The sequence below is a fragment of the Hippocampus comes genome, unplaced genomic scaffold (assembly GCF_001891065.2).
Source record: "Hippocampus comes isolate QL1 unplaced genomic scaffold, H_comes_QL1_v1.1 scaffold76, whole genome shotgun sequence".
Classification (NCBI taxonomy): domain Eukaryota; kingdom Metazoa; phylum Chordata; class Actinopteri; order Syngnathiformes; family Syngnathidae; genus Hippocampus; species Hippocampus comes.
This window is the reverse complement of record NW_017805277.1, coordinates 2,087,917-2,113,678: the sequence shown is the minus strand read 5'-3', so window position 1 is coordinate 2,113,678 and position 25,762 is coordinate 2,087,917. Positions and strand designations below refer to the sequence as shown.

General features: G+C 42.0%; 2 protein-coding genes across 3 annotated transcripts; one reads left to right on the top strand and one right to left on the bottom strand.

The window, feature by feature from the left end:
• Nucleotides 1–6,110: 6,110 nt before the first annotated feature.
• On the bottom strand, nt 6,111–18,039 carry fbln7 (fibulin 7). The gene is made up of 8 exons (XM_019870383.1): nt 17,172–18,039; nt 16,287–16,452; nt 14,508–14,684; nt 11,739–11,864; nt 11,534–11,671; nt 10,575–10,712; nt 10,077–10,215; nt 6,111–7,135 (listed from the first exon to the last, which is right to left on the bottom strand). Exons 1-8 carry the CDS (start codon nt 17,244–17,246, stop codon nt 6,763–6,765), a joined length of 1,332 nt encoding a protein of 443 aa, XP_019725942.1. The 5' UTR covers nt 17,247–18,039; the 3' UTR covers nt 6,111–6,762.
• A 114-nt stretch (nt 18,040–18,153) lies between these two features.
• Nucleotides 18,154–25,593, top strand: zc3h6 (zinc finger CCCH-type containing 6). Of its 2 annotated transcripts, none has more exons than XM_019870344.1 (12): nt 18,154–18,460; nt 20,922–21,147; nt 21,223–21,345; nt 21,426–21,660; nt 21,730–21,878; nt 21,950–22,075; nt 22,560–22,674; nt 22,755–22,864; nt 22,936–23,162; nt 23,264–23,667; nt 23,744–23,932; nt 24,008–25,593. In XM_019870344.1, the coding sequence occupies exons 1-12, from the start codon at nt 18,411–18,413 to the stop codon at nt 25,420–25,422; spliced, it is 3,369 nt and encodes a 1,122-aa protein (XP_019725903.1). In that variant the 5' UTR covers nt 18,154–18,410; the 3' UTR covers nt 25,423–25,593. The 2 variants fall into 2 exon arrangements, with proteins under 2 accessions (XP_019725903.1, XP_019725901.1); XM_019870342.1 differs by having other exon boundaries at nt 18,154–18,660.
• The last annotated feature ends 169 nt before the right edge of the window (nt 25,594–25,762 follow it).

The following is a 25,762-nucleotide window of genomic DNA, read 5'->3' as shown; positions in this document are numbered from 1 at the left end:
TTTTTCATAATGGCAAAAAGGGTTTTTTTTTTTTTTTTTTTTTTTACAAGTAAAAAGAGAGGGCCCCATGCATGAGCATGCTAACAGATCCATTTTGCTTCTATGCACTTTTACCATCAAAACGGTGCCTCCAATGTCGTTCTTGTAATGAGGCCTGATGTGATGATCCAGTCGTCTCAGTGTTGATGTGTCATTCAATGTGTGAGTGGGAAGATTTGAAGACAAAGTAATTTGTACAATTGAACTGCAAGTGTGTTCAGTCGTTTGATACTAGGAGGGTCCTCTTGTGTGGGTGTGTCGATGAAGCAATATACTGTATGTGTATGAATTGTGTCATTCTTATTTATTTGCAATGAAAGTGTACTTAAAAGAAATGTGCACGCCAAGTTTACTCCTATTTTGTTTACACTGTCTTCTTCGGAGCTGGACCAATCTCAATGTACTGGGAAAAATGGCAATTTGTTTCTCTTCATGACCAATTTTGCTTTCTGTGCTCGTTTTCTTCTTTTTTTTGAGTTATTGTTGGAAAATGTCTGGTGGATGGTGTTATTGTAGTCAGGAGTAGGTACACTGTTGCCATGCTGTGTGGGATGCTTCAGTGGTTAGCAAAGGCACAAGCTGATCACATCAAGGTTATTACCCTTTAATGTCAATGTTGACGATCGTTACCAATTCAAGGGTCGTGGGAAACACAATGTGTGTTTATGATGGCAAACGGTCAGTCCTTGGGTTATATAAATTACAGACACCTGCACCTTGAGTATTTCTGCCTGAGTTATGAGGATTACACAAGGTGTTTTTTGTTGTTTAGTTTTTATTAAGATTATTTTTAAAGTATTTTTTTTCTTACCTTTTCCATGTTGGGAAGTGTTTAAGATTATATACAGGATTATGTTGGTTTCCTGGACTATAATTCTATGTGTTATTACTGCAATAAAATGAATTCTTTTACATTGGTTTCGTTGCGTCATCACTTTCTAAAGACAATATTACGACTAATGCTAATGAAACACAACTGAGTTTGAAAGGGGATCACAAAATTGAAACTTCACAAAAAGCAGTTTGATCATCAAGGCCTTCCTTGCCACTTAATACTTTTGTCTACTCAAAATAAATTCTACATTTTGGGGAACAGTGAAGTTACGTTGAAATTTGGGGTCTTTGAAAAGCATAACATTGACTGTTGATGATATTGTGAGTTGAACATGTGCTTCCTGCTTTCTTCCTCTTTTTTTTGAAGATGCATTTCGACAACAGCGTATCAAACACTAATAATACTCACAAGCAAAAACATTGGGCACATGTGTATCAATAACCGTGCATGTCAAAGACTTTATAAAATAAATATTGAACCATTACATTGGTTTTCATCAAAACAAAATATCCATTGATCCATTTTGGAATCTGCTTATCCTCATTTAAAGCCTATCCCAGCTGTTTCCAGGCAGTAGGCCAGGTACACCATGAAGTGTTTGTCAGCCAATCACAGGGCACACAGAGACGAATAACGATCCGTGCTCACACTCACACCAAGGGACAATTTAGAGGGTTTCATGAACCTACTATGCATGTGAGAGGAAACCAGAGTACCCGGAGAAAACCCACACAGACACAGGGGGAACATGCAAACTCCGCAGAGGAAGGTCGAAGCCAGAATCGAACCCTGCACCTCTGCACCGTGAGGCAGACGTGCTAAGCAGATGACCACCATGCCGCCCAAAACTAAATATTATCTTTGAAAAAGCAAAAAATACTCTGTACCGGTGTACTTTACTTTGTCATCTGATGTAACTATACATTGCTAAATCATGGGATGAGTAATGTTTTGAATACTCATATTTCATGGTTCGTATAATCAGAGATGGCACATGGCACGGGTGGTAGTAAAATGGGAAAACCTCATGGTGAGTTCCTCAACTTGGTTTTTGTAAGGGCCAACTATTTCCTAAGTTATAAATCAGGATTTGAACTGTTTTAGAAGTGACATTGAGAATGAACAAAATGCCTGAGGCCACTGTGACCAGACCGTGACAGGATGCTACCATTAGCATGTTGATGGATGTGTTCACATCTTTTATCGAGTTTCAGATTTACTGACTGAAATAAAAAAAAATGCCAAATTCCAATCTGTTTACTCTTTGTCAGCAAAAATAAGAATTGGTTCTCAGCAAAATAAAAAAAACAAATAACATTTAAACAATAGAAAATGTTCAGTGACTTGCAGTACTCCCCAAATGTGTTAACTGCATCAACTTGGCATTGAGTAGCTTCTTTCTTATCTCGTTGTCCCCTGTACTCAAGCCAGCGCAGATTTGAGACCCGCAGGCCAAAACACACTGGAACCTGGCTTTGCCTCAAGGCCTTATAGGTGTCTTTTCACCCCCTCTCTCTCTCTCTCTCTCTCTCGCTCTCTCTCTCTCTCTCTCTCTCTCGCTCTCTCGCTCTCTCTCTCTCTCTCTCTCTCTCGCTCTCTCTCTCTCTCGCTCTCTTGCTCTCTCGCTCTCTCGCTCTCTCTCTCTCTCTCTCTCTCTCGCTCTCTCTCTCTCTCGCTCTCTTGCTCTCTCGCTCTCTCGCTCTCTCTCTCTCTCTCTCTCTCTCGCTCTCTCTCTCTCTCACACACACACACACACACACACACCAGCAAATGGCCTGCATTAGCAACCCTGACATTCTCCAAATGTCTCTGGCAACATCCTTCGTCCCGTTCGGAATGGATGCAACGTGTGCCTTGAGGACAAGCCTTGAAAACTAACACACCATAACGAGTGTAGAGTAGAACCTTTGAAGTTGAACACCAGTCGTTATGGTAGATGCTGTTTGACCTTCGAATTTGGTAGGAGTTTTGAAAAATGAAAATAGCCACTCTCATACATCCTTTATTAGCTGCAAATGCAATATGGTAGAAATACTTCACCATTCTTAGTGGTCATACAAGTGTAAAAAATAATTAACCCGTTCATCATCAGTCACATTCAGATAATCCAAAGGAAGTTAACACACACCTGCCACCATTTAATGGGCATCTGAATAACTCAAAATAAAGTTTAGCTGTTCAAGTAGGCTTTTCCTGACATTTTTCACTTTCTCGCTGGTGGTTGCATCCAAACACTGACTAGTATTTAAAATCCCCAGTTCCAGCTGAAAAGAAAAACAGTCACAAAGCATGATGCTGCCACCATACGTGGCGATGTAGGTGTGGTCTTCTTTAATGATGAGTATTGTTGTTCTTGCCCAACATATACTGTAGAGTTACAGCCCAAAAAAATTTAACCTTTTTTCCCATCAGGCCATAACAGAATGCCCTCGGGTGTTAGGGAGATTTCAACCATGCTTTTGTTGTGCCTGGATGCTTTAATTTTAAGATAAGCCTTCCATCTTGCCACTCTACCCCATAATTATAACAAGAAGATGAGAGATTGTTGTCAAATGTACTCAACCGCCAGTACTTGTCATGGATTCTTGCAGCTCTTTCAATGCTGTCGGCCTTTTGGCAGCGTCATGGATGGTTTTCCTCTCGCCTATTCATCAATTTTGGAGGAACATCCAGTTCTTGGTGATGTCACTGTCGTGCCATGTTTTCTCTGCTTGATGATGACTGCGTCCACTCTGATCCATGGTACATTTGATACTTTGGAAGTTCTTTTGGACCCTTTTCCTGATTGATATCTTTCAACAACAAGATCCGTCTGATGCTGTGGAAGCTCTCTCTGGATCATGGCTTGCTCTCAAAATTGTGACTACAAAATGAGCAGCTAACTTTATTTGAGGGGGTTAATCACAGACATTTTAAATGGCGGCAGGTTCGTGCTGCCTCCCATTTGGCATGAGTTGAATGTGATTGGTTACCGGTAATTCTCAAGCAAAGCCAGATCCCCAGTGATGAGGGTGTTCACACTTGTGCAACCACATTATTTCAGTTGTTGATCTTCACCATTTTTTATTTATTTTTTTAAGTCCAAATTGAGACCAATTTATTTATTTATTTGCCTGGCAGTTTAACAGGGGTGTAGAGGCTTTTTGTATGCACTGTATACAATATACATAGACAACCCTTTACAGTCACATTCACTTATTTTTGGTGGGTTGTGGACAGCAAGTAAAAAAAAAATTAAAAAAATTTAAACTTATTTATATCCGGATCTTTTCAGAACAGTACTGAGACGTGCCAATTTCCCACAAAGAACATGCAATATTAGGTAAGCGTCAAGAAATGATACTCACTTGTGCTCAAGTCACGAGCTACTCCGTAAACAAATACAGTGCAGCTCAGACTTTGGCTAATGGACATCAAAGCTAGCATTAAGCTTTTGGTGGTATGACAAACTCTTTTGAAAGTGCATTTAGAAATATAAATACACTGTACATGTATGCTCCATGGCTATTTTTAAAATGAAAAAACAAGTGTTATTGTTTCTAACAATGGGTCCTGACTTTTCAACTATAGGAATCTGTGGGTCACCAACTGACAACAGTTGCGAACCGCTGCACTAGAACAACAAACAACAAAACATTTAATGACAAATTATGAAGCTATTTTGTGCGCTAAATGTACATCATGCACCTTTTCCAACATTCTTACTCATCACACAAGTTTAGAAGGAAGTTTCCCCTTGTAAAATGTTGAAATTAAAACTGCCCTAACTTCAATAAGAAGTCGTGTTTGGTTACCCTACACTTTTAAAAACTTGCTGTGTGTCTTTTTCTTCTTTTCTGACTTTCTCCTTCTCTTGACAGCCCTTGTTTATACCGGTTGATCTTTTGGAGATTAAAAAAAGAAACTGCCAAAGAAAAAGCTAAACGCACGCCCAGAGTTGATGCTGTGCTCACTGAACTGAGCTCATGTCAGTTCATGTCGAGCAACCTTTTCCAAAGTCTCACATGACATCATGCAAGACGGCAGCCCATCTTTTGGAATAAGTGGTCCAAATAACCAAATAAAAAGCATGAACCCCTTGCCCCCCTCTGGAAAAATATAATTTCATTTGAGTGTAAATGTCACGTCCAGGATGGAGATGTGAGAGGATGGGGGAAGGAAGACAACATGTTACTGTTTTACTGAAAAAGAAAAAAAAAAAAGACACAATGAGACGTGTTTTAAGATATTTGACACTTCCCGCGTCTCGGAGTAGTTCCAAACTGCTTTGAAAGTGTGCTTAATACTCTCTTGTCATGCATTCAGAGAACATCTGATCACTATCCAGGATTTATAAATGACCTCTGCTTTGGTTTCACTGCCTAACTCGAACTTGAAACCAAGCCCTGGCACACTGTTCAGCATTGAGTGAGATAACTAACAAAAGCTGAGATGTTACACTGAGTTTATTTCATTTATGTAGACACAATGTTTCAACTTGTCCAGTTGTTATTATCTTCAAGATACATGGACTATGTATGAAGGGTGGTACAGAATATGAAATGTCTTGCTACTGCAGATCATCCACTCTTTAAAAGAGCAAAATACTCTTAGCAGGAATGTATAGTGTACCTATATATACAGTATATGATGGAAGATAATACAAGAAACAGGAATAAAATATCCAAAATATACAATAAGACTACAGATGCCCGTGTGTCTAGTTGTCAGTCATTCTTAAAACAAGGTGGCTGGACACCGTGGCATCTTGTGTAGCAACACTCATGTTATTCTCCACAACGATGCTCTTTGATGAAGCAATTAGATATTTTCCACGGAAATAACTGGGAATTAAAAGCAGTGAAGTCAGCATTTGGGGGGAACAGAGGGATATATATATATATATATATATATATATAATTTTGGGACAGTGCATTCGAACAAAAACTGTTATTTTTGAAAAAAAAATACTTAATAGTAATTAGGGGGTTTGTTTAAACCTGGCTGTAGGCGTCTTGTGTAGAGTTCGCATGTTCTCCCTGTGCCCGTGTGGGTTTTCTCCGGGTACTCCGGTTTCCTCCCACATTCCAAAAACATGCATGGCAGGTTAATTGAACACTGTAAATTGTCCCTAGGTGAGAGTGTGAGCGCAAAGGCATAACCAGTTCTGGGTGTACCCCACCTACTGCCTACCTATTTAACATTTATATATATATATATATACATGAGAGATATTTTTTTTTGGTTGTTGTTGAAAATACCTTGAGCTCTTTGACACTGGTTGAGAAAAAAATGTCGTTTTGGGGGTTTCCTGAAAAGTGATTATTTTGGAAGCACAAGTGTAATGGGAATCTGATTCCCATTACACAAGGATTCTGCTTTATGCAAGCTAATATATTCCGGCATGTGTTAGCGTTTGAAAGAATAAGTTCCCAAATTTTCCAGTTGATTCCCAATTTGCAATGAGAGACATGGAAAGTGTCTTGCTCGCCCAAATGAATATTTTCAAAAATCTTTCTTCCAAGGGAAAGTGTCCAGAACGTTTTGACAAATCAACTGGAAAATTGCTGTCTCGTTGCAACTCCAACATCATATTTGATGAATTCAAATTCAGGACGTGCTCTTGAGAAAGCAGTCCATGCAAGACAATGAGGATCTTTGAGGGTGTACAATTTGATATTGACTCCCTTTAGGGTTATTTGGCTCTTGTGGAGGTTCTGTGCTCTGTCACTGAGTGACATTCTCGTGCTGCCTCATGTGTACTGTAATTTCTAACATTAATAATATATCTTCACACACGTTCGCTTGCTTTCACTAGAAAAATCTTAAAGTGAAGCACGCTCTGACCTGCGACTGGCTGCAATGGAATCAAGGTGGTCAATACGATCAGTTAATCCTCCCCATCATCCTCAGAAGTTGTAGGGTGACACCAGAACGTGGACTTTGGCCACATGCTTTGCCTGAAAAGTGCGGTCGGCATATTCCGACATGTCCACATCCACGGTGATCTCCTGCGGCCCGCGCAGTTGCTGGACCAGGATCAGCTCGCCGGTTTGTCTGTCTGAGCGCTGCATGACAAAGATACCCCGCATGTTTCCTCCCACAATGCCAAAGCGTAGGCTGTCGGGCCCTGCGCGCCCGGGGGCTCCAGCGGTGGCCATACGGAAAAGTGTGGCGGGCGTCTGTACGTTGGACGGGAGGGAGAGGTAGTGGAAAGAGACGGTCTTTGGAGCAAGGTGGCAGGAGCGGCTTTCCATGGGGCAGGGATTCCTCTCACACTGACTATACAAGATAGAAACACATCACCTTAGAGCAGTACTTCTCAATTATTTTCAGTTAAACCCCACCCAGGAAAAATAAAATATTCCATGCCCCCCCAACTCTCCGCCACAGCTATTAACAGTATCATTTGTCCCTAAAAATTCTTACAAATACACTTCATCATTACATTGTATTTTATATCACATTTTTTTTTACTTTATCGGACTGTATACACAAAGTCCGAAACATATATCAATACAAAACAAACAACAAAGAAATATAATTCTGCTGAATAATTTAACTGCTCCATGTTTTGGGGCATTCTGAATAACCGAACGGCATAGTTTAACAACATTCTGGGTTTTCTGAACAGTCTGAATGTAGCGGTGCACTCAGAGTATATCCCATGATGCAGGAATGGAGAATTTGGGAACAGCAAGCTCTAATGTTCATAGTCTCGGTTTTTGTCAAACTAATTTCCGCCCGGTTCTCGAGTGGTTAGCGCATCAGCTTCACAGAGCAGAGGTCATAGGGTCGATCCCAGCTCTGGCCTTCTTGTGTGGAGTTTGCATGTTCTCCCCGTGCCTGCGTGGGTTTTCTCCGGGTACTCCGGTTTCCTCCCACATTCCAAAAACATGCATGGCAAGCTGGTTGAACACTCAAATTGTCCCTAAGTGTGAGTGTGAGCGCGGATGGTTGTTCGTCTCTGTGTGCCCTGCGATTGGCTGGCAACCGGTTCAGGGTGTCCCCCGCCTACTGCCCGAAGACAGCTGGGATAGGCTCCAGCAGCCCCTGCGACCCTTGTGAGGATAAAGCGGGTCAGAAAATGGATGGATGGATGGATGGATGGATGGATGGATGGATGGATGGATGGATGGATGGATGGATGGATAATTTCCTCACAACAGATGAAGTGGCAGAACGAAGCCGCACCAACCGAGCCGCGAAGTAGTGGGGGAACACTGTATAGACGACTATAGGTTTCCTGGTACAAAACAGTCGCTATGAGGGACAGGTCACTGTGCCCTTGATAGTACAGCGATGTACTTGATGAGTGTTACATAAATAATATACCCATGTGGGAGCATACAGAGCCAGTGAGTTCAAAACTCAGTTTTAAGCCTTGAGGAGAGGCCACACATACTGTACATACAGGCACTTACTTAGAAGATCATGAAAGATTTCCGTAAGCTGTGAAAAGTTTCTTTGTGTACGTTGTCAGCACTTTTTTAAAAAAAGTAACCGTGTATTAATGTGTGGACAAACGTTTCTTTTAATTTCCGAAATCGGTTCCATGACATCCCTATCAAATTAAAGGCTGGTTGTTGTTTTGTTTCAACTGAAAGACACCAGAAAAACAGACGTTTCTTTGTGTTCGTGTGTGTGTATACGTGGGTTTTAAAAGGAAAGTTACAATTGTGACGTGGCTACACTCCAAGTAGCAGCAATAAATTCTGGCAAATTATGTGAGATGTGTGGCATTTTCAATTTCCTGTTAAGATGATTGCTTCATTCAGTTGGCATCACTTGGAATGCGTGGAAAATGATCATGCGGTGAGGAAGAATCAACGATGACGTCCAACATGCTGCAAATGATCAGTGGCTGGACACTTCATTAGGTACAGCTGCATCTGATGAGCGCCACGATGAGAGCTGTCTCAAAAACGTGCCTCGTACTGAGAGAGATTTCTTGAAGCGCCATTGTCCACCACTGCAAACTACGATTACACGGAATAATATACAAATCTTTGAATCACTATATCGCCGATAGAGTCGATCCAAACTTTGCCTTATTATTTTGCAAAGGTAGAATCTCTGTGTCTGGTGGGGCTGTATGTTTTGGAATGTCGCATCTGATTGGGCTTATAGAGCTACGCAATGCTTTGCTTTGTCCGTGTTAGCGTCTGCCAAAAGCTTCAGTCATCTCCTCTGCTGGCATCGGTGTTCGACCACACTGCTGGTTCAGTAAGAGCATACAGTGCTATGTTTCAGTCCTTTAGACCAGGCAGCTTGGCTTGACAGAGACGTTGTAATGTTTCTCAGCAATTGGACGGCATTGAAGAGAAAATAATGTTTGGCAATGCTGTTCTGCTGAGTATGCATGCTCTTGTCACATATGGTTTGCTTCACTATTATACAGCTTGAACCGCAAATCTTATTTTTGTATTTTGGGGCTTCTCATGTGGCTTCTGTGTGTGTGCGTACAATCATCTCGTCTTCCTCCTTTGAGCTGCGCTCCAAGCTTAATAATGATGAAATACACTCACCAGTCACAACTTTCTGTACACTTGCACAAGGTCATGATATCCCCCATTCAAGACGTTTTAAAGTGGTGCCTCTACCATGATAATTGTTTTACTCATTTAACAAAATGTTACAGTATACAGTAATAGTGTTTCTAGTATTCTGATGACCTTATTTAAGCCTTGTCCCTGACTTGATGAAATTGAGAAAGAAAAACAATAGCCGTTGTGTTGCTTGATTGGGGGCCGTTTGCATATCCGTTTTGCTTGACTCTCAGATGATGAAAACTATCATGCTGAGTAGAAAAGTTGCACACACAATTACGTACATCCAGTATCTCAGCAGTCTGTTATTAATTTCATTGCATTCTACACGTTAGATCCATCCTGGCACGTAGGTTTCGTTATATCTAGTCCAGGTTGTGTTGACCAAAAGTAACAAAAAATGTGCCAATATGAATGAAGTCCATACCTTCTTCTCGAGCTAATCTCCACATTCAGACCCGATTTACACGGGGGAACTTGGACATGTTTTGAGGGTTATAAATAAATCTGAATGCAATCTTGACATTTTACTCTCCTTTTTCCTGCTATTAATCAAAGTGTCCCCCCAGGAGCCCACTCTTCCATTCTCATCTAACACGACATGAAGAGCCCGTTGAATGCTGCTGGAACATGGAAGATAAAACAGCAAGAAAAAGTTAAAAAGGTACACGTACAGGGGAGATGTTTTGACGTAGGTGACGTTGCCATGGGAACGGGGACAGTCTGGGTTGACGCACTGAAAACCTCCCCCAGTGTTGATACACGTTGTTCCTCGGCTACAGTTGTGCTGCTGGTTTAAACATTCGTCCACATCTGGAAGACAAAACAGCAGAGGCATGAAAGTAGAGTGCGGGGCCGGCAGCCAGACCGTCCACAGTCTGAGCGCCGGGTGCTGAGCTCCAGTTGTTTATTTGGTTTTTCGGGTCAGTCTCGCATAAATGCTTCATGTCCTAAAGATCCTTTCTGCTGGGAAATGGTGAGGTCATTCATTCCAGGGACAAACTTTGTGCTAAAAAAATTGGTCATGAGGAGAATCTAGGAGTTTGGGACCTTTGCACCCTGGTAAATCACAGGTAACCCCCTTTGGTCCTACACAGTACACACCCAGTCAGATCCGCAGCTGTTAAGCCTCGTGAATGAGCCTTTGTCCCTTGTGCCCTCCTGTCACTCACCCTCACAGCTCCGCCCATCTGGGAGCAACTTGTAGCCACTGGGACAGGAGCAGTGGTATGAACCCGGGACGTTGACACATTCATGGATGCATAACGTCCCTCCCTGGTCCAGACGGTAGACTTCACACTCGTTGACATCTGTGCAAAACAGGAAAACGCAGGCATCTCAGCACCATGCGGGGCTGCCGTACACAGGACGGCAGGAATGTTTGAGATGGAGGAAATTCACCATAATAAAATCACGTTCTGGAACAAAATTATGGGAAGACTGTTTCCGTCTGCAGGGTTGCCTATTTGGAGTAAAATTTGCTCTGAATATCTTAGTCTCTTCCAAGTGCAAATTTTACGCTGTTTAAACTCTGTTAATGTGTTTCAACTGTTCAACCACTATAAAATGACTCTCAATTTCTAATACTACCCAATCCATCCGTTTTCTATGGCACTATTATATACTACACTCCATTGTATCATAGCGAGCCCCAGAAACTATGCAAATATGCCCCTACAGAAAGTATGAGCAGTAGCCTACAAAGGTTACGTCAAAGCAATGGACTAGAAGTTTACCAAAGTGCTGTATGTTGATGCTCACAAAGCATCGTTGAATCGTTTTTAGCATTGTTTACAATTCATGTCAATGCCACTGTGATTGCATGTTTCTTCCCACTCACAGAATTACTGTACATCCTAAAAGGACCTGAACTGTGACCTAAATGGATGCTAATCAGGTTGTGACCTCTCGATAGGATTATTTTGTTTTGTTCCAAACTGGCCTCCACTGATTAGTAGTCAAAGATTCAGTCATTTAGTGGATGTTTTCTTGCACCGTTTACAAGTCAGCAAGTGAAATGGCTACAAATGTCAAGCTGCAGGAACCGCTTGCTACTGCATATGCTGACCTTGTCTTGTCAGCAAAATCTTGACAGTAATGAAGTAATACATTACATTTAAAAGAAGCTCACCTTGGCAGATGCTGTTATCAGAGGTGCCACTCATGTGAAAACCTGCATCGCAGCTGCAGTGTCGGGCCTGTTTCACTTGGGCACAGCGAGGTTTTCGGCTGAAGGCTGGGTCATTCATTACACTCCACTCGGGAGGAGCTGCAAGAAAGAATGCAGCATAATTCGGCCGAAGAAAGAGCGGTGTGATTTATTTCGTGCAACATACCTGTCTGAGTGTGGTGCTGGCAGTGAGAGCCACTCCAGTTCTGTGAGCAGGTGCATTTGTATTGATTGACCCCTTCCACGCAGGTACCTCCATTTTGGCAGGGGTTACTTGCACATTCACTGACGTCTGAAGTCAGAGGGGACAGAGGGTAGCACAAATATAAAGTATCCTTCTACCCTGATGGATAATAAACATTCTCCCAGCAGCAAAAATTCCCGTGAGTTTGTTTGCAACTTGCGATATTGATACGTCAATCCATTTTCTATCATGCGTGTCCTACTAGGGTAAATGGGATCTGAAGCCTTGTGAAAAAGACAGAAACTATTGATACTCACATTCACATTTTCACTAAGTGGGAGCTGAACCCACACTGCCTAGCTGCACTGAAGTCAAGCGTGTCAACAGCGACACAGTCAGTGACTCCACTTGAAACATTTTAAAGGAAGAGTCAAGGCAAGTTTCTTCTTTACAGTATGTTCTATGGGTCCCCACTAGTCTCAAGATGGTAAGATAATTAATATTGTGTTTGTGGAACATGAATTAAGGAGAAAAATCCACCCATAATCCATCTCAGCAGGCTGCCATTTTGCCTTGTACTGCCACGTGCTGGCGATCAGAATATCGCATTTCGACTAGTGGGGCTGCATAGAACATAGCATGGTAAAGAAATGTTTTCACTTGACTTGGCCTTTAAAGGAAAATATAACAGTTCAAAATGGAATACGGGCAATTGAACAAAAATGTAATTATAAAAATATGGTGTGATGCATTTTAAGTCATCTGGAAACAGAATCCAAACACAATTTGGTTGGACAGCTGTGGTGGAGCAAGCAAAAGGAAACGGAAGAACAAAGTCCTTAGTTTCCATCACTTGGAGAGTCGAATCCAATACAGATATTCCAGAATGAAAAAGCGAACTTCAGAGTATGATATGATGGAAACATTGACTATGCCCTTACACTGTTACTTTTAAAGTTTTCTGGGCATTGAGATTTATACTGTCTCGCTACACACTGTCTACTAATGGACTCGTCCATTTTGGTGAATTCTCCTGACACATGATTCTTTCCGCTTAAATGTCCACAAACTACATCAATTGGAGCACCGCAGACAAGAAAATGACTAGATAATAATAAGGCTGTAGAAAAGGGGAATAAACACGCATATAGACCTGAGCTAGAAAGAACCAAATTGCACAGATCCCTATGAAATCCATTCTCTGTACCGCATATCCTCAGTAGAGTTGCGGGTGTGCTGGAGCTAATCCCAGCTAACTTTGGGCGAGAGGCGGGATACATAATAAACTGGTCGCCAGACAATCGCAGGGCACTCTCGATAAAATATTCCTTGCAAGAGGGATGTGGGCAGTCTGTAAATATCTGTTGGCTTTCGTGTATTTTACTCGTTATGTAGCCTCGTCATAAATTATTTTCATATTTTCTTTTCTGTACTTCATCATCTGTTGATCTTTGCAGTTTAGAGCACTGAACACAGTGAAAGTGAAATAACAGCTGCATGAGTGCTTTCACTCAAGCATTGTTTTCACACTTAATAGTAATAAAAACATTTGATCATTCAACAAACCAAATGGGTCCTGTACCTCACTTTTGAGGTGCTCAAAAGCATTCTGGACAAAGTAACATGAGTGTAAATATAATCCTTTTTTTCTGTGTGTAGCAAATCAAGATACTGTATTCATCACTGACACCAGCTCTGCACATTCTGAGAATGTTCAAAAGTGAGCAATGAAGTCACAGTTGGATATTTTTAAACTCATTTGAACGCAACCCCCCACCCCCACCCCCCACTCCTCAGACTATGTTAATAGCGTTTAGCATGGCTAAAATTATCATACTAATGCCAGATATTTAAAAAAAAACAAAAAAAAAACACGAATAGAGATATGGTAATACTGTTGTAGGGTCATGCCTTCTATTGCTGCTCTGTGAGTGAATGTCAATAAACTCATGTTGAAATATTTGGGCTTTTTGTGGAAGAAAAGTGCTGCCACTGCAGGCTGATGGGGATATGAAAAGCATACTTAGCATACTTCGGCGCTATCAGACCATAGTTGGGATATCATTTCAGGTCCAAATCTCATCTAACGGGACACCACTGTTAAGAAACATGAGTGAGATAGTGAGAGGAGAAAAAAGAATGAAAAGAGAGAGGGTCTTAACAGTTACCCAACATAGAGGCACAAAGCTGGCTGGGGAATCCATCCCACAGTGGAATGAAAGAAAGGTGGTTTGTTGTGCTCTCAGTCATTGGCTGCCATGCCAGATTTAACTATAGGCCTTCTGGCAGAATGTCAAAGATGTCCAAGCATTGTGAAGGCTACCTTTCTCTGCATTCTGGATTTTTTTTCTGAATGCAGAAAAACACAACTTTATTTAGTCCCCTATGGACAAATAAAGTTGAATTTCAAACGGATTTGAAACAAAACTGGAATTGGAGCTGGAATTTGTATTGACTAGAACAAAATTTGAAGTATAAAGAAAGTGAATAAAAACCGTAACTGTAAAACGAGGGTCCCCGATAGTGTAGTGATCCACTTGTATGACTTCCATGCTGGCTGTGTGTGAAGAAATTGGATGGATGAATAAGTGAACTAAATTGAATTTTGAATATAATTGGATTTAACTCGGAATTGAATTAAGTTCAGAACTGGAATCGAATAGCACTTTCAATTGGAACTGCATTTCAATCTCCTACATTCATACGCCTCTCATTTGTAGCAGTAGCAGGTTAAGTGCCACCTGGGCTCACCTTTACACACGGCGTCCACTCCGCTCCAGGTTCCATTGTCTTGGCACACACGTGTGGCTGAGCCCATGAGATGATAGCCCTGCGAGCAAGCAAAATGCACCTCATGTCCGGCTATGTATTTGGATCCAAACTTTGTGCCGTGCTCCAGTTCTTCCAGGGGCTGACAGGTGGCAGGGGCTGGGAAAAAGAAGAAGAAGAAGGAGGAGGAGAAAAAGAAAAAGAAGAAGAAGAAGAAGGCTGAATACACTGGAGAACAACAAGCCTCCAAACATCCTCTGGCATTCGGTGCCTGGGGATATACACGTGTCACCGAGAAGTCTAAAACGCATCATTAACAGCAGACTGGAAAGTTGAATGCCTGCACAATATACAGTATTAATATTACATAACGTTATAAATGCACTAAAATTTTGACTTTTATGGTACATTTAAGCTTCCTGCACCGATGAAGCTTGTGCTAAAGTCTTTAATAACAACTCAGAGTTTTGTTCTTTTGTGTCTCGAGAACAATTTTGCAGTTCAATGTTTTCCAGATGAACAGGATAAGCTTCATGACGGAACCACGCCACATGTGAAAAATGTGCGCACAGAAACAAGGGAGGGAAGGCATAATGTTCTTGTTTGTTTGTTTTTAGATTTCAAATTGTGAATGACCGAATCCAAACAACACCTTATTTCACCGATTTGCCTTTTCGTATTTTGGCATCCAGTTAAAAGCTATGCAGAGTTATGGATTGGATTTTCACTAACAAACCAGCCAAGTAACACAACAATCCCACAATTCCACTTCCTCATTTAAATAGAGACGGATGACCTTGAATTTCTTGGATGAATAATCCCACAAGAACAGATATCTGTTGTCATGTCTGGAAGAATTAAGAACGAATCCTACAGATGTAATATTACTTTGTATCATTCGGCAGATTTGCAAATACAGTAGTATAATGTCTTTTAACCTTACAACAACACAGGATGTCTGTTACACTATTTGCACATGTGATGACTCTAACCGAATGGCCATGTAGTTACAAGGGTTCCTGATAAAGTGTTTATAAATTGTTCATAAACATGTTGATAATCCCATTTGCATTTACATGATTCGAAGACTTATAATGGTTCCTAAACTGGGGTCCCTGGAGCCCTGTGGGTCCGTGAACCAGAGATCCTAAACCTCCTCTCTGCTTTATATGTAGGCCAAATTTTCATATAATTGCGTGTCTCAATGGGATTTACCAAAAAAATAATGTGAAAATTATTCACATCATGTTGTCTCTTTCATAACTGGAATTAAACTTGCTAGACACTTTGGAAAAGAAAATAGGGCAGCGGTCGGAATAATCACAAAATATTGCGGCAAAACCCCAGGTTGGCAATACTGACTGCTTTTTTAAACTCGTTACTCTCTGTTAGCAGTCCTGTTGTTAGTGGAAACGATGCTCATCAGCTTGTGACAATGGATAAACATTGGAATTAATTCATTTGAATTTGGTTAGGGTTTGAAATGTAAAAAAAAACCATTTCTCATAGCATTTAGGCATGCCCATTTATGTCTAATTGATGTTGGGATTTTGAGTAGGCCCTAAACATTTCTCTAGAAAGAGGTATAAACCCTTTGTGAACCTTTTACAGGGTGACCTGTATTAGTGTACCCATATACTTAGCATATTCTGCCCTTTTCATGTCGATAACCAAAATATCAGCAGTCTGCGGTACAGTTCTACACCCTTGTAAACTACAATTATAGATGATTTGACGATGATGTGACAGTTTATTACTCACCAGCTGACTGGTCCGCTTGAGGCAACTTGGAGACAGAATTCTGCAGGGTTGCCAGTTTTGACTTCATGATCCGGAAGCCTTCTGTGAATCGAAGCTCTTGGCCTTTCAGAAACTTCTCCATCTGTCGCAGCACTCCAACCACTTGATGTTTATCCATGCAGGTTTGCTAATCCAACAATGACATTAAAAAACTAATAATCTTATTGGAGGAAATGTGGATTCTGTTTGTCATCGGCTCTCAAATGTTTTGTATTCAACTTAATTCAATATTTTCAATCAGATAGAAAATATCCAGCTTCAACCTATTTTCTAAGTGCAACCCAAACACAACAAGACAAAATCTGTCTGGCAGATGTCTCTAGGACGTGAGTCCAAATGCTGTTCCTTTGTATATTTTGCATGGCAACAGGACAGTAAGCTTTTTGGGTGATTCTGAATGGCCAAAATCAAAGTTGAACGGATGCTACAATCAGTTACGAGAGCAAAAGTAGATGCCAAGTCAGTACAAAATAGCATTTAATCCTTCCTGCAAGGTTTATTAATCACATGCTCATTGAAGCAATTTCTCAGGGGAGGCATACCTTGAATTCCTGTTCTCCTATTTGTAAGGAGGGGGGCTTACAACAACAGCAACTACCTCCTAGACATTAAAAGTCAAATGCACAAAGTTTTTCTTGTGTAGTTGCGAGTGCCTCCAGCTGACAAGGAATGAGGATTCTCAATCTTCCACCCAGATGCTGCAGCAAAACTCATTTTGCCTCTCTCACTACCGCTTATATGATTTTTGTGAATAGGATATTGCCACACAAAAAATTTAGAAAATAGGCTCGAAACCAATACTTCCAATTCCAAAGTTCATGTTAGACAACTGATAAACATTCTTACCTGAACGGCAGCACGGCTATGAGCAGCTGTCAAACACAGCAAAAGTAAACACCTGCAACAAAAAGACAGCCCCATATCTCCACGTCCAGTCACTAATTTGTTCCTCTTTTAGGAAAAACGCTGTGGCACCTCACAGTCAATTTAATAATAATTCTAACAAGCGTCCTTCAGTTGGACTCGGAATGTTTTAGTGGGATGCTCATCAGGTGTCTAAGATGTTTCGGTACTCCTGGAAAGTTTGGTCTCTAAATTCCACACGTCGCCTGCTGCAGCAAGAATCCCTCCCACTAATGTAGGCTACAATCTCCACTTTCTAGCCTTCTTACAGCATGGAAATAGCATCATATGTTCGGTTAATAACGCCAAAAGTGTTCTGTAAATCACATAGTATACGTTTTGGAATGGTAATTAAAATTGTTTGTGTGCGTGTGTGTGTAATGGCAATATCTTTAATTATAGCCTCAGTCAATTGGTTTGAATTATTTTGTCATTATTATAATTATTATTTAAAGTTATTGAACAAGCCAAATGTTAATTCTTTTCAATTTTATTCTTAGTTTGCTTCTAGTTGGGGGCTTCCAAACCAAACAACTGATGTTTGCGATTCCTTTCATATTGCTTGAAGGGATACAGCGACACTTAGTGGTCAAAGTGGAATGCGCGAGTTCATGAAGCCGAGCTCATCTACAGCATACTGTAAATAGAGGGCGCGTCTACACTTATCATTTACTTTCCTAAACGTGATTTTAAAATTAAAAATATTCAAAGCAAACGTCGGGTGTGGAATTAACAGACAAAATACAGATTTTCCGCATGAACGAATCCTACAATATCACGCGAGACGTATCATCGCATACACTTGGAAATGTGAGGGGACAGGGGCGGGAGTTAACTGACGGCAAGTTGAACCAACGACAAACGCCGTTGTAATGACGCTACCAAACTATGACCAATCACGGACGGTAATTCGTAGGCTCCAGTTAGTTAGATCCGCAACGGGTTTGAAACGTGCGGACGAATACACCATTTGGGAATGTGCGCGACGGGCAGAGTAGCCATTTTGAGATGATATCGCTGTTGAGAAATCCCGTGAAGATGCTGAAATCAACGAACATGGTTACAACACAGATTGTTTCTCCCTCCGTTTCCTCACTTCTTTCACCATGGCAGCTGTCAACCGACGGGACATTAGCAAAGCGGGGTATCGAGCTGTGCTCACAGAGTTAAAACGTCATTGGTATGAAAGAGGAGAATGTCTGTACACTGTCTCAGTCGAGACATGAAACACCGTGAGTTTTTTGTTTTCCTGCAGTCTGAACATCTTCCAGCATCTGTCACAACACAACGCCTCATTGACTGCTTGAGTTAATTCACTCTTGTACTGGACAGAGATTTGATTTCCAATGGCCTCTGTGAGCCTTGTTTCCAGTCCCCCAGCCTCTGTTTTTGACAAAAACATGACAGACTCTGAGCTGGCAGGGGACGAAAGGTCGAGTAACAATCTTAATGCAATTCTTAACACAATCATCTGTGCGTTCCAGTGCTGTGCCTCGACATGCTCGTTTTCTGTTTTTTCCTCATCATACATTTGGCAGTTTATACTTATTCCTGCTGCCCCCCTTTACGTTACTTGCATGCTTTTTTTCAGTGCATTGGAGTATCGCCTGTAGCTTTCCTGCCTGCCTTCCTGTTTGTCTAAACTACTCATTCACGATCATTTCCATGCGATGGCAGACATCATCATAATTATGTGTAGTGTTGAGATGAAACCATTACTGCGTTGTTGCCATCTGCAGGGAGACATGACGTAATGACACGCCCATTTTTGTAACGTTCTTTCCTCTGCTGGCCGCTAGTCGGTACTGCAAGGAAGCCATGTTAACTCAGTGGTCATAGGATGATGATGATGATGATAATGCCTCTGGGAAGACAGGCACTACTATCCTTTGTATCCAGCTTAAGGTCCATGTACATTAGACACTTCTACTAGATCATCTAACGTTTCAGTAGTGGTACTCGTAGTGAACAGATGTCAACTAGTGCTGTTTTATCTCACTAATAACATGTAGTTGTATTACTACAATGCCATGGCTTTCCTCCCAATGGGCAGAAATGCCACACAATAGATGATGTTCTACCAGCGTCCTGAATTGTCATAATAGAGAAGACAAAAAGAGTGGACTAATACATGGACCTTTCAGGTGGAAATTTCAGATATCGGATAAATGCTCAAATGGCTTTTTGTATAGTACATACCATGTGTTGAGACTAGGGTGATATCTTTCGTGTCCTAATACGGTTAATAATCCATGAAGCTTTCCCCCTTGTTCATGTTAAACTTGGGTGTTAATCTGAATGAAATGGTCGCTCCATTTATCGTCTGATTTATTTCGTTATTAGACAAGCACAATCACTAATTGGTACTTGTTTGATTGGTATTAAAATATATTCAGTTTTATTCCATACAATAAAAAAAAAGGCTAAATCTTTAAAACCTAATTTTGCTTGTTCTTGTGATTCTCTAAGCAAACTAACTACAATGGACCCCCGCTATTTGTTGTGGATAGGGCCTGCAAAATCTAAGTACAATATAAGAGCATTGGGGATGAAAAAAATAAAAGTGGTAAATTGACCAAAAAAAAAAAAATGCTGATAAACATTCAATATACTACATTTTCCACAAAAATGGGATGGGGGTTGAGAAACGAACAAGGAAAAAAAAAACTAAAATATCAGGAAGCATTTAAAAAAATATGCAAATCTTCAGGTGCCAAACCACAAGTAAGCTTGGGTCCACTTTCCACCAAATATGCAAACAATTTTGGCATCAAATAGCATGATATGGTTATCATGCTATTGTAATTTTCAACAGTTAATTCTAGGCAGGGACACCTGCTCTGAGAAAGTGGGCGTGTGTTTAGGCTGCAGGTGCAGTATGGGGTGGCTCGTTTTCCGGTTGTTTTCTGGGATCGGGTGGAGATGGTGCTTCGAGAGGAGGAATGGGCAGGAAGGCTTCAAGATGAGTGAATGGAAGGAAAACACCACTTTTTCATTAGCATTTTAACATGGCTAAAATCTAAAAAAAAAAAAAAAGTTGATATAGCGTGATATGGAAGCAGCAATATTTATCTTAGACTTCACATTTATTTGGTAGCACAGTAAGTTGTTATAAGGAGAGACCAACCATTCCCTCTTTGTAACCATTGCACCCGAAGTAAAATAATCACGCATGGTACATGAATTTTCATGAGTTTTGCACCGGCAGCATGGGGTGTGAATCTCAGCTCTGGCTTTCCTATGTAGAGTTTGTATTTTCTCCCTGTCTTGCAGGGTTTTATTCCTCCCACATTCCCCAAAAAATGTTTGCTTAATTGAAGATTCAAAAGCAAGTATAAACAGTGTAGAAAATGCATGGCAGTTAATTTTGCACATACATTAATTGCCTTGGCTTTTCCAGTCTTTATTGAAAAAAAAGCTGTCCCGCAAAAATCATGCTACTCAAATTTTGTTCATTTGTTAAAGTTTGCATCACTCTATTTGTATTTCTCTTTTAAAGGCATAAATGATACATATTAACTGTAGGAAACATAAAAAAAAAAAAAATTTACCAATTGACATATGGAGAGAACTTGATGGAACTGAAATGAAGAAGCCAAACCGTTGGAAAGGTTTAAAAAAAAAAAAACAGGTTTGGATTCATTCATGGACATTAGCTCCTGTAGTACTCATGTTTTAATTGGTTTGTTTCAGAGAGGATGGAGAGTTGGAAGATGGAGAAATAGACGATGAAGGAATCGGGATAGAGGACGAAAACAAAGAGTCCACAGAGGTGACTGAAGACAAAGAAAAGCCAAAGGAGAAGGAATGGGACAAAACAAAAGAAAAAGAAGACAAGTCTCACAGGCACTCAAGGAAACGCTACAAAAAGACCAGAGAGAAGAGAAGGTCGAAAAGGAGGCGACGGGACAGACAAAAAGTAAAGTGACTTGACTTGCAATGTAAGTTGGATTGGTTCCATTATTCAATTTGTTGTTTCTGTCCCTCTTTTCAGCATCACTCATCTTCAAGCAGCTCCAGTTCTGACAGCTACGACTCAGATTACGACCGTCCCGAGAGACCCAAAAACAGACCGAGTCATGGATCCGGACGTGAGTGTGACATCCAGAATACTCAGGTGAGTGTATGCACACCCAACCTTGGATAGTATTGAAGCAGACGGTTAATGATTGCCACTTGTCACTGTTGATTTTTCAGCATGGAAGAGACCAGAAAGCGTCACGCGGCAGCATGCACAAGTCGCCGCCTCACAAAAGCTGCAATTTTGACAAATACAGCGATTACAGCGACAACTACGAAGATGAGGAGGATCATTATGACGATGAGTCAGAGTACACCAAGTCTAAAGATTCAACATCTGGCCCGGGGAAGGGCCGCTATGCGAAGGAGCAGATGGGGAAGAGGGGGAACATGAGGGGCATGAAACACCAATGTGAGAAATAATCTTTCATCTCAAACAAATTAATTAGCAATAAATAAGCACGGATTTGTTTCCCCGCAGTTGGGCAGAGAGGAAGAGGCAGAGGGAATGGACCTGGAAGAGTTCGAGGGATGCTCAATAAACACAAGAAGATGAGGGGGGGGAAACCCTGGATGGGACGCGGAGGACGAGGCAGAGGGGTTGACCAGGATATGGAAGATACGGCTCCTGTAGGCCCATAAAATCTTTGATTTCCAATAAATTGTTGTGGGGATCTAATGTCTTCCCATTTATTTGACAGGATGTCAAAAATTGCGGCTTTCAGAAGAAGCGACTGATTATGAGCAAGGAATTTATCAGTCAACACACAGTGGAACATAATGGAAGATACATTTGCAAGTACTTTCTGGAGGGTCGCTGCATCAAGGTACGTACATCTAATAAGCACGCTTGAATTGACTGCAAGCTGCTGGATGCTAAGGTGAACATAATAATAATACAAGCAATAATAAATAATTTGGGAAAAAATTGTTTTCTAATTAAAATATACACGAGGAGCTCTCTTCACTTAAGTCATACAGCAGGTTCAGAGTTTTACTCCCTCTTGTTTCACAGTCTTAACGTGGGAATTAATGACAAGCTGTCGAGAAAATGAATGGATTGCTAAATCCAATCATTCCTCAAGATGACCTTTTTGTTCCACTCTAGTGCATTGTGCTGTATCTGCTGAATAAACGTGGGCATTACCCCACTTGGCCCCAAAGCTGGTAGACTGTAATGATTGTTCTTTTGCTGCCATCACTGTTTTTGTTCCCCCAAAAATCTGCAAATGCCAAAGGCTGACGTGCACTGTTTACTATATGGTTTAAAAACACTAAACTGAAAGGATAAGTGCTCTTCTCTTCCTGTAGGGAGAGCAGTGCAAGTTTGAGCATGAGTTGGTCATTCCAGATAAGAAGAAGGAACTTTGTAAGTTCTACCTCCAGGGATACTGCAGCAAAGGAGACCATTGCATTTACATGCACAATATCCTTCAATGACAATCATCCATGACCTTGTAAAAGTAACCTGCCAATTCAGGAAGGCTCCTTAATTCGCGGCTGAATGTGAATATCCTTGCAAGTTCTTTCACACAGGAGCCAAATGTTATCAAGGGGACAACTGCAAATTTTCCCATGATGCTCTGACTGATGTGACGAAAGAATTGCTCGATAAGGTGAGACATATTTAAAGCGCATGAGAATCCAAAACGAATTCAAAAGTTTTTCTTCTTGTACACATGATAAGATCATTAATACCGAGGAGGAGAATGCCCGTGAGGATGAGTTGGAGCTTGAGGACCTGAGAAAACAGGGCATCGCCCCTCTTCCCAAGCCGCCTCCAGGCGTGGGCTTGCTCCCCACGCCGGGTCAGAGCAGCCCAACAGATGAGTCTTCTCAGGGAGGCAAGATTCCCTCCCTCTTCGAAATCAAGGTTCAACCCACAGTTGACCTAGCACAGAAAATTGCCTTTCAGTAAGTCAAAGGAAAAGCAGGGAACACTTAGTTGATTTTATTTATTTAGTTTCTTTTAATCAGTCAACTTCAATTTAATTGTGATTTTATCTCTTTACCAGTGAGTCCAACCCCCAGGATCCCAGTGAATGCACTGACCAGATTAGTGGTGGATCGGAAGAAACACAAAGTGGAGCTTTGGTGTCTTCAGCCTCTGACGCTACCACAGTCCCATCCTTAGGGTCGCCAAGTTCTGGGGGTTACCCAACAGGACCATCCATGAGCACCCAAAGCCCTCCTGGACAGCAGCTGCCGCATGGATACCCATTGCAGCAGCCGATTCTACCTGGTCAGCAGCCGGTGTTTCGTGGAAATATAAACCATCAGATGAATATGCAGAGACCTCCATTCCCTGCAGTACCAGAACTACAGATGCCGCAGAACATTTTCCCATTTCCATCGATGGGCCAGAACCCACTAGAACTCCTCAGCAACTTGCTCCAAAACCAGCCAGTGGGCCATCACGGTTTGTATCGGATTACCACTCGTGTGAATTTTGAGTTACTTAAGGTGTAATGGATCTTTATTTTTGTTCTGTTTAGTGGAACCTGGAATGAACCAGGTCCAGAACCTACAGCAGCAGATAGGTCCAGATCTCCAGTTGCAGTCTTTACCTTCGGCGGTGCAGAAAGCCATCATTTTACACCTGACTCAGCACCAGCCAGAGTCAAAGCCACATGAGAGCGAGCCACAAATAGGAGAGAGTCAAGATGATAAGAATACGAACAGAGGCGAGTGTCCCTTTTGATCCAAAAGATGTTCTATGAAAAGCACGGAGCTCAGTCCAACTTGTTCTTTTCCTCTAGATGAAACAACAAACTGGTATTCCAGCGACGAAGAGGGCGGGAGTAGTGTCACGTCCATCCTAAAATGTTTAAAGAGGCAGAGTGAGATGCAGCAGTCCAAGACCCCAACACCGGCCCCTGCAACACCTCTGGGTGACCCTCGGCTTGTCAAGGACAGAACTCAACCTAGTGACCCTCGTGTGAAGGTGCAGAGACCTTCTGATATGAAAAAGGACTCTGATGTAGGTTTGGGTCCAAGACTGTCCAGGGACCCCAGGAAACCAAGACCTATGGAGTCGACCACCTACCGCCAGCAAAACCAGCCGACTGTCCCAAAAAAGGCCACTGGAGATGAGGATGATGAAGGGGAGAGGGAACTCCGAGACAGAGCAGTCCTCATCCCATTGGAGGCCAGTCCAGGCGTGGTGCTGCGGGACCCTCGCTGCCAGCTGAAACAGTTCAGCCATATTCGAGTGGACATACTGCTTCAACGTCCGGCCTTCGCCCAAACGGTGATCTGGGCCCCTGAAGACCTGATTCCTTCTCTGATACCCAAACAGGAGCATTCCATCAATCTACCCCTGCCACCTCTAATCGCTGATGCTCAGATGAACAAAACAAGCGTGTCAGACCACCCCCCTGCTTCCAGTCCGCCACCAACTGACCCTAGATTGGCGGCTGCTCGTTTGAAGGAGCGTCTCGCTCGTCTGCCATCCGGATCCTCAACGGAGAGACCTGTTGATCCACGTCAGCAAAAGAATTTAGACCCCAGAATCAGGCGTACGGGAAGTCTGGACTCCAAGCTGCTGGGTCAGAAAGAAGCTACTGGAGGAATTGTGGAACCCAGGTTACAAAAGCCCAGTGCTTGCTCCTCCCTCGCGGAGAGGCTGCCACCCTACGCACCACGCCTGGCTTCATCTGGGGGGGTCCTGGAAAGCCCCACAGCAATCCTTGGAGGCATCAGTCTGTACGACCCCCGCAATCAGACTGAGCCATTTCAGAAGGATCAGGCAGAGCCTCCGAAAAAAGCCGGCATTCTCAAACATCCAGTGAAGAAAGACGGTCCTCCAACACAACCCGACTCCCCAAGTCAAGGCCGCGTCTCTTTGGATGAGACGAAAACCACAGACGCTGCCTCTGATCACGACAGTCTACACCCACCTCCCCAGGATTCGATCATCACCCCCTACGCAGTGCATAATCTGCCCATGCAGGCTCTTGCAGGCTTGATCCGACCCCAATACACTGATGGCAGGCAGGCCAAACTGGCAGGATCAGGTTCTGCAGGGGCACTCGATGATGCAGAGGAAGAGAAGGAGCAGAAAGAAGTTCCTGTGGAAGCACCAAAGCAGCTCAATGAGGAGGAGCTCGAAGACAGGACTCTCAAAGAAGTCTTCAAGACCTTTGATCCCACCGCTTCTCCTTTCTCCCAGTAAACTGCATTGAATTGTTATATTGGCGACACATGCCAATCATTACTAAGCTATAAATGTCTTTGTATATTTACATGTGCATTCACTTTATACACAGTCATAAGTGGATGGTTTGGAATTGAGCATGTTCATGTCTTTTTGGTTTAGTTGTTCATTTGGCCAAAAAAAAAAAAAGAAGAAGAAAAAAACGAATCATTACCCTTTTGTTTTTGCGTTTCCCTACAGTGTATTTCTATTTGTAATGTGAGGTGGATGTTTCACTACGTTTAGTGTCTCAATTTAAATGTGTATAAAATAGATTGTTCTGATCATATGGTCTACATGCTTTCAGGTTATAACATCC